Source organism: Gavia stellata, chromosome 2, assembly GCF_030936135.1.
Source record: "Gavia stellata isolate bGavSte3 chromosome 2, bGavSte3.hap2, whole genome shotgun sequence".
In the NCBI taxonomy this organism is placed as follows: domain Eukaryota; kingdom Metazoa; phylum Chordata; class Aves; order Gaviiformes; family Gaviidae; genus Gavia; species Gavia stellata.
In genome coordinates this window covers 70,119,008-70,128,211 of record NC_082595.1, presented here as the reverse complement: position 1 = coordinate 70,128,211, position 9,204 = coordinate 70,119,008, and the positions used below count along the sequence as shown (strand labels likewise).

At 38.9% G+C, this 9,204-nt stretch overlaps 1 protein-coding gene across 2 annotated transcripts in view; it reads right to left on the bottom strand.

The window, feature by feature from the left end:
* Window positions 1–201: 201 nt before the first annotated feature.
* The window catches only part of EPHA7 (EPH receptor A7), a 165,920-nt gene continuing 156,917 nt past the window's right edge, over window positions 202–9,204 (bottom strand). For both annotated transcript variants that reach the window (XM_059829347.1, XM_059829373.1), the window contains one exon: window positions 202–397. In XM_059829347.1, coding sequence (XP_059685330.1) covers window positions 202–397 — 196 coding nt within the window. The remainder of the gene's footprint in view (window positions 398–9,204) is intronic.

Genomic DNA, 9,204 nt, shown 5'->3' with positions numbered 1-9,204 from the left:
TCATCATGCTCTTCAGATGTGGTCTTTCATTCTTGGCATTAGTCATAATCCTCAGTTTGTCAGGTGTGTGTTCTGGCCTCTCCCACACACCTGTTTACTCTTCCTCCTGTTGCCAGTCTGTTCCTCCCTTCTTCTCCATTCCTTTCCATGCTTCTTTTCTACATTTCCATTCTCTAATCCCAACTACAGTCCTTATGCGCTTTAAAAAAATGCCTCATAGCGTTCACTGTGCCTCCAAACCAATCTCATGATCTTATGGTTATAACTCTTGTTTTGCTTCCCCTTTCTGCTTCCTTTGTCTCCTGCCATTATGTCATTTCTATTCAGGCTGTCATCTCTTCTGGAAAGGGATTTCTCTTGTTCTCTGTTTTGCAAAGCACCTGGCATGTTTTTGATTCTGTCAAACAAATAATAACAACAGATATGAAATTGGCAGTGCAGCAGAATCCTGATATCAGGAAGTAATAGAGGCAAATTTACACTATCATTGTCATTGCCCTGTATACACCACTACTTGACAAAAATTCTCGTCGACTAGCTAGGTAAACATTAATAAACCCAAAGATCCCCAAGCAAACACCTCTAACATGAAGGAAATGTAGTTGTGTTTCATGTTGGTTCTCAATGAGCCACAGGGTTATACTTGACAATTTCAGTATTGGAAATAAAGGAAATAATAAATGAATGAGGTGCAGTTTTTCAGATGGGTGTTTGGGTACAAAATTAAGGACTGGGAGAAGATGTAGATAACTCTTTAAAACAGAGAAGCAGGAAAAGGGTGGAATGGGTGTGTTCAATTTAAACTCTGCTTAATTAAAAAAGCATACACATGGTAGGTAGATTCTAGCATGTAAACTCATAAAGTAGACTCTCCTTTAGCCTAACTGATATTATCACAAGATCTCAGTATTGCTGAAGAATCTTATAAAACACTTTAACTGACTTGTCTCAGTCATTACATGATATTAGGCACCCCAAGATGATGTTTATGTTACTTGTGTTGCCAAAAAAACCCCCCTGAGCTTAAAAAAGAAAAGGATTTTCCTATACATTTAGTGACAGGCTAGCCGTATGAAATCTCTAAAACAATATAGCTTTAGGACTAGTGGATGTAGGCCAGGACTGAATAGAAATTATTTTACATATGGTTAGCAATCTCTTAACTAAATTATTTGAAAATTCCTGAGAGAAAAGCAATTTATTACAGACTTTGAGACAAGCCAATGTAACACTAATACTAAAGAAAAATAAACCAGCAGAGGAATGTCCCCCTGCCATACCAACCAATATTCTTACAGTTGATTCTAACTGTCATTCCAGCACATGGATTAGATTATTTAACAGTGTGAATCAAAGGGAAGATACTTATTCAAAAGAAGAGCATTATTAATACATTGTAGCATGCCATACATCTCTGTCACCAAACTGGACAAAATGGGAGCAGATGTTTTATGATAAGCTGAGAAGAGGATCTGAGAATATTAATAGCCATAATGTCTGAGGCTTAGTAAAAAAAAAAAGCTAAAGGAAGCAATCTGATGGAGGGACAGAATGTTTTTTTCTTTCTCTAGTGTAGTGTCCTAGGGACTAATTTTACATGAAGGGAAGGTATTAGCTAAGCTAAATCTCACTTCTATTAGGTTTTTTTGCACCTGCCCTTTGAAACCCTAGCAACGCAAGGAATGTGTGAGAAAAGAATGCAGCAAAAAGGAACTCTGAGGAGAAATCCTTTCCAAAAGGAAAACTTTTTTGACTTTGATAGTTTCTTTTTACCGTTTTGAAGGCCAGTAAGTCTTTGAATTAGTATACATGATTGACATGTGAATTTATTCAAAGCTAAAGGCAAATGGTAGTCACAAATAGCACTTAGATGCATAGGTATTTAAAACCTCAGGTTACATTTATATTGGCTCTTTACTGACATTTTTTGGTCAGCACTAGGATGAAGGTCTCCAGATCAAGAGATTCATGAGATAGCATACGTATACCCTGGACTGTGGCATGTCTTTACTCCGGGCTGCACCTGGTTCTCACTGCCAAATACTGGTTTACCAGAGCAGAGAGCAGATGCAAGCTAACAAGTATGAAAGATCAACAAATCGGAGATGAGAATCCCTGTGTGACACATGGCAAATTGATTTGATAATTTCCTTGCAGCTGTATGACCTAGCTATTCATTATCATAATGCTTCATTTCTAGGTGCCCTGCTGCCCAATGTCATTCCAGGCCTGAATTAGATACTCTGTCTCCCTGGGAAGAGATAGAATCCTAGAATGGTTTGGAGAAACTGAAGGCCAGTCAAAGAGTGGATAAAATGGCTGCCAAGCCCTGCTGAGGTGATGACAGGGCTTCAGTTCTTGGTTGGGATATCTGTATGGTTGGATTTAGTACTCATTTACCCAGTCTCTGATGCATGCCAAGGCCATACATGTAGTCAATAATGGGACAAAACTAGCACACACATGAGTTACCACCCACACTGTAATTTCCCACACTGTAACTTCCACAGAAAGGAAACCCAACAAAAACTAGTTCTCAGAAGGTCCTGGGTATGCCATCATGTATCCCAGCAGTAAGTCTGGATGTCTCCTGAGGAAACTATTTTTGGGGATTCACAGCCCCAAACCTTCTCTGAAAGTAGGTACCTAAATTCATCCTTTCAACAGGAAACACATGTAAAAGAAGGATCAAAGAGATCATACGCATTTTATCTAATAGTTGAGCAATGGCAGAATGATGTGGGAAAGTGCAGTGGCTGAAGAGCAAGATATTAGCTCTTCTGGGACATGACAGGCCACTCAACCTCTTCCTTGAAAAAACTCCATTTTACTCAGAACAACAGTCTACTCATTCCCAGAGAAGTGGCCTAAACACCAATTTCAGAGTAAGAGGGAGGGGATTTCTGGAAGGGAAAGTTTCTTAAGGAAGAGAAGAGATTGTACAGTACAGGAAGGAATTTCTGAGGTAATTTTGGATTAGGCTTAGCCTAACCAACCTTTTCCCAGGCAAGTAGCTGCAGCTCAAAGTGTTTGCCAATATACGAGTACCTACAGAGTCTCTCCCTTCCCACACAGAGGTTGAAAGTATCATGTGGGCCTTTTTGTATCACCTTCCCACAGCACAAAGCTGTAAAGTCAGTCTTACTCTTTCTATGCCTTTCTCATCCAAGAGATGATATGCAAAATTTCCATGTGTTTTCAGAAAAGAATTAGGCCATTCATCAAATCACAAAAAAAAAATAAGGTGAGCTTTCCTGGAAACAGAGGTAAAAGGATGTCAGGTGTTACATTTCCATCAGCTATGTATCCTGAACTATAGATAGTCATGACTTAGTTTCAATAAGCGTGAGGGGAGTCAGTCTGTTGGGTTTCTCTGGCATTTACACTAGACAAGGAGAGAGAGTGAGTTCAGTAACAGCTGGACGTCACCTCTGTGAGGTATGTCCATACTTTCAGCAAATGGCTTCTACAAATTTACATCATATTCATTTGCTTACTAGTGCTCACTGACCTTAGCTAACAAGGGCATACATCACCAAAAGGCCTTAAATACAAAAAGAATAGCAACAACACAGTAGAACTTATGGTCTAAGCACTGTCATATTTAATATTCTGTTTTGCAAGAGTATGCTGTGATGGCTCAATGACAGACGTGCAAATGCATAACTGTATGCTAAGATATGTGGTTTCTATTTCTCTGGTATTTAAAGTGAAGCACTGTTAATTTAGACCTGAAAATTCAACCATGCAACCGCTTTTAAAAGCATTATGAAATATATAATACCCATTCCTCTAGGTTTTTAAAATTAAATAACTTGACAGCATCTGAAGTTAAAAAAAAAGATAAATTCAGCTTTACACAATCCTGTTTCAAAATACAACTATAAAAATTGTATTAGCTGCTTTGAAGGCTTACTTTCTAAGGATTTTTTCCCTTTTCCACAATTATTAAGATACTTTACTATACTGAAAGCAGGTAATATTTCTAGGGTATATCTTCATTCTTTTTCAGCAAATAATTCAGAAGCAGATAACACAGGTAAAGCATTAGTTTCCATATGATTTTCATTAATCCAGCTATATTAATTTCATAAAATCCATAAGAAATAAGTTTATAATAGTATAAAAGAACGAGAAGAGACTTTTCTCCCATTCATTATGGGGAGTATAAAATCACAGAAGGTAACTCTTTCCTCCCACTGCCCCAAAATGGTCCCCTCATCAGGTGTTTTGATTTCTGCTGTTCGGCTCCCTCTTAGATTGTACTGCCAATAGAAAGATCTGGGTATTATTTTAAACATACTACATTAGTTTGTATCATTGGTGTTACTGGGCAGTTCACATGCAAGCCTGGCTGATTCAGTTCTTCTGTATTCATCTCCAGCTCCCCCCCATACACACAATTTGTTTTGTTTTGACCAACACTAATGACTTCTGCACTTCAAGTACTGATCACTTGGACTGATCTCCCTGACCCATAGTTTATTGGTCGTAGATAGATGTTGCATTTGTTGTTGCTGGGGTACTAAATGTTCCTTCCTCACTGTCATCTTCTACTTACCTCCCAGTGAAGCATAGGTGCTGCTAGGTAAGTGTAATGACTAATGCCAGCTGGGGAGAAATGGAAGTAGAGCATAGTGCAAAAAATAGTTTCTCTCCTCACGGCTGGGGAAATAGCCCTCAAAAGCCAGAAGCACCTCTGCACAAGGAAACAAAAACACAGACACCTGCAGAGGGACTTGGGTGTTGTGATACTGAAGTAACTACCACAGGGAAGACACTGTCTGGGGGACTGGAATTTACATCCCCATGTTAGGTAAGCAGTTTCATGGGACATGAATCAGCTTATGACTGAGATTTGCAACAGACAGCACACAGTCTATCTGGGATGCTTTGGCAGCAAGTAGGTAGCATCAAAGAGCATTTGTCTCTTGCGCAAGTTTAGGTAATGTGGGCATTGAGACAATTGTTTCTCTTGAAAAGAGCACTACAAAGAAATGCCTGAAAGCTTTTTTTTTTTTCTCTTCCCTGCCCCCCTTCCTACTTTTGGCAGTGGATGAACTGGAGTGTGTAGGGAACTTATATAGTAAGGTGAAGCCTTTCTCTCCACAATAGCAATCAATCACTTCTCATAGTACTGAGGCCCAGTAATATTAAAGGAAAATCCTCATTAGGAATCCCTCTCAGTGTCTTGCTGGCCCAATTTCTTCCTGTAGGCATATTGGCCTGGATTTGAATCTAACCCTGTCTTCTTCTCAGCAGCCCATGAGGGTACAAACACTGGCTAGTGGGGAAGAAGGCACTGCTGTTTTGTATAGAGTAATATAAGGGAGGACTTAAGGGGCTACTTGAGTAGGAGAGAGACCTGGGATGAAATGGGCTGAGGGCAAGGGTTCTGCACCGCAAAGATCCTGAAAGAGAAATACAAAGATTGCCCAAAGTCACCCACAGGTCCACCACCTCCTCTCAGCCACTCCTTTCCCACCCAGAGAGTCCCCTCACTCCACCCAATCCCATTCTCCTCTTCTATTGTCTGGACCCACCTTACTCTTCCACTGACCCCACGTGGAAGCGCCAGTGCTGCCAAGACCAAACTGAATAAATGGTGAAGTCTTGGTCTAATTCTATTACAGAATTAATTTCTTATTTGTTTATTCTTATGGACTCATAGATTTTTCATTTGTGGTCTAATTTCAGTGAGAGTAACAGGATATCTGCTAGCCAGAAAGCTCCATACTTTGGTAAGTAGAGTGTTTTACAGGGTCTGAAAGCTGCACACACAGACTTCCCATAGACCCACCTCTTTCACTTTCTGAACAAAATCCTAACCACCACTTAAAGCCTGCCATTTCTGAGTGGCCTTCAGGAGGTATCTGGATGATTTTACTAACTTTATTCCAGGCAAATCAGATTTCTCATGCAATTTGCTATGTGCGACCTCAGTGGGAGAACACATTTAATTCATGACTATGACTGAGAAGAACACCCTGGAGAGAAAGGATCTGAGATTCCCGCACCTTCTTACTCTCAAGCTACACTTGCGTTCTTGGCATAGGCTGGTTGGTCCCTGAGGAAAGGAAACTGAAACAAGTTTTCACGCAGACGTCTAAAAATGGACATGCAGCCCTTCAGGAAGCCAGTGGAAGCCAGCATAGTAAGACAGGTTGAATGATAGTCAGGAAATTGCCTGAGTAATTTTCCTACACACATGAAATGTGAGGGATCAACGTGGATACACTCTATCTATCATTCTTCAATCTAGCCTCTTTTAAGCCAGATTTGGATGTCCTAGTAAAACTAACAGATGATTTTTCTTCTCGGTGAGATGGCATCTTTGGAGCAGGAAGTTTGTTTCTTAATGTAAAAGATAAACTCATGGTTTTCTTGGTAATTCTAAGGAGATAATCAGAAGATAATTTCTATTGCACTTGATAGACCTTACAGACTCCTCAGCATTCCTTTCTTCTTTTTTTTTTTTTGGCACAAAAGAGGAAGGCTTTAGTTATGAACTTGGGGCTAAAATGACTTGAAATACTCAGCATCATGGAACTCTAACACCAGTAGCACACGTAAGTCTTTGGGTGTAGCTATGGCTTAAGCACTGAGTGTGTTTTTCAGTGTTAGCCATATTATGATTCATCAGATGACCTCTAAGTTGTAGGTTTTCATTATTATTATTAATTATTATTAGCAGCACAGTTCTACAATTGATTATTTGGTTCAATTAAATACAGAAGCCTTGGTCCATGGATGAATAGATTTTCTGTTCCTGATTTAGCTCTTCTGGCACTAGGCATTATGTCTTGTTTTGTCCAAGATTCATTTGGCTGGCTACACAAGTTTCACAGGGCTGTATCACAGCTTTTTCAAAGTCTATCAAGACATCAAATATTTTTTGACTTGTGGTTCTTTTTTGGTCACTCTAATTAGACATTAATTTCACTCAATTTGTATAGTATCGGTGCTAAAATCTGCTATCATTACCCTAGACTTAAGAAAAATACTCTAAAACCTTCTGAGAGTAAATATCATAAGAGTTCATGTTTTATTTTCAGGCTTTTAATGTAAAATTCTCCTTTCATGTCTCTTTCAAGTCTGCTTGAATGAGCTGTGTATTACCAGTTGCTTTCCCATCTGTCTCAATTTAGTCTCTTTGACAAATTCCAATCTGGCCTGAGGAAAAATCAGAGTACTGAAACCACTCCACACTAGATTATTAGGTATATTTTATTAACAGTGTCTCTTTACTTAAAAAAAATCTCAACACTTCTTAACTCCCCTGCCAGCAATATCTTGCAGAGTCCTATGATTTAGACTCACACATTCTGAATGGCTTAACACCCCTTTCCACTGACTCCCACCTTCTGACTTTTCACCAGGTACAAAAGTGAGGGTTTTCCTCTTTAACCTTTAACCTTTCATAATCTCACTGGACGTAACGTACACGGTCTGTACAGCATATGAACTGCACATGATTCCTTTCACTTTCAAGCTTCCTGACCATTACCCACCCTGAAAGAGCACTGAAAATTTCATGGATATTATAGATATACCAATTTTGTCCCTTAGCCTGTCCCAACAGACTTTACTCTAAATGCATGTGTTAATTATCCTAACTTAAAAATCTCACAAAGCCAAATCCAGAGAGGAAAAAAATCCCACAAATGTAGCTTGCATTCTGCCACTACTCTTTTGACAGGATATTGCAGATTTTATACCTATGGTTTAATCTCTTACATTTTTCAAATTCCTATATGGAACGTGTTACAAAAATGGTGAGCCCAGTCATACTTTGGGTTTCACACGTCATTTGTTGGATTGAGTTTTTCTTTCTTTGTTTTCGTGGTTTTTTTCCAAAACTTTTGTGTTCCCTCCCCCATCCCTCTCCAATCCTTTTTGCAGGAAATTTAATTACAGAACTGCCTATTCCCAAGTAAATAGAAGGCTGCACTATGCAAACAATAAAGATCTCTGTTTAAAAGTAATTGTTGGCTAGGTTTGACAACCCTTAAGGGAATAGGAGATAAAATATAGGCTGCTGCCCAGAATTTCTTGTTTTACTAGAAATTAGTTTGAGGCTAAGACTTTTGAGCAGCCTTGCGAATCCCAAGTCTACTATCTGCAAGTCCATTCCAAGTTAGTGGGGGAAAAAATTCGCCTGTTTCTATGTATCAGTTAATTCATCAGAAGTACAATCCTAACAGGTCCCAAACATGCAGAGACCCTGCTGTGCTAGTTGCTCAGCAAATCATAGCACCAACTGCCTGAATAACCCTGCAGCACCTGCTGCCAGAATTACTGTTAGGTAAGAATTTGCACTGCATTTTTCTTAAACTGGGCTTGTCATGCTGTCTGGGAACTGTTCTCTTCCACAAGCACCCCACATGTCACTTGTTTAAAACAAAACAAACAAACAAACAAACAAACCAACAAAAACCAACAAAAAAACAAATGCGTATGGTAAGCATATCGGTTTCTAACTGCAGGCAGGGAAGTAATGCATTAAGGATGTGTTAGCTCTAACATGTCACACATATATTTTTAAAAGGTGAAATGACCCTTTTTTGGCTGAGTTGGCCTTCACTCCTCGCACACAGCCAGTTGGACTGCTTCATGCCATTGCTGGGCAACAGAATGTGGGCTGAACACCCCCCCCCCCCGCCCTGTCGCAAGGTGTCTTGGCATCACTTGGTATTATGGCTGTAGTGACATGATCACCATCTCAATAGTAACCTGAAAGTCACAGAATTTAAATCGTTCTCCAAATTGCTATATATTAATTATTTAGAAAGTTAAGGACAAATTATTTTTTTTATTTCAACTACTAACCAATAAATGTAAAAAAATACCAACAACAAAATAAAAATAAACCCCTTCATCCCCCACATTAAAGCAATAGTTTTTGTAACATTCAAAACAGTGGAAACTATTTACCATGTATTACTATTAGTGGAAAAAAGCAAATTTAATTTAAAATCATTTCTTCACACTCCCTCAGTGGATGCCAGATAACTCCAGCTTAACAAATATAAAAAACTCATTTTAAATGGAGAATAATACAGACAGACCTCAATTATTGAGATATTAAGGTCAACATTCAATTTGAGATATATTTAAGCATCTTTGCCTCCTGGAGATTTTTACATGACAAGGTTTTAGATAAACATGGTTTGGCAAACAGCAACTATCATATCTGATCACATA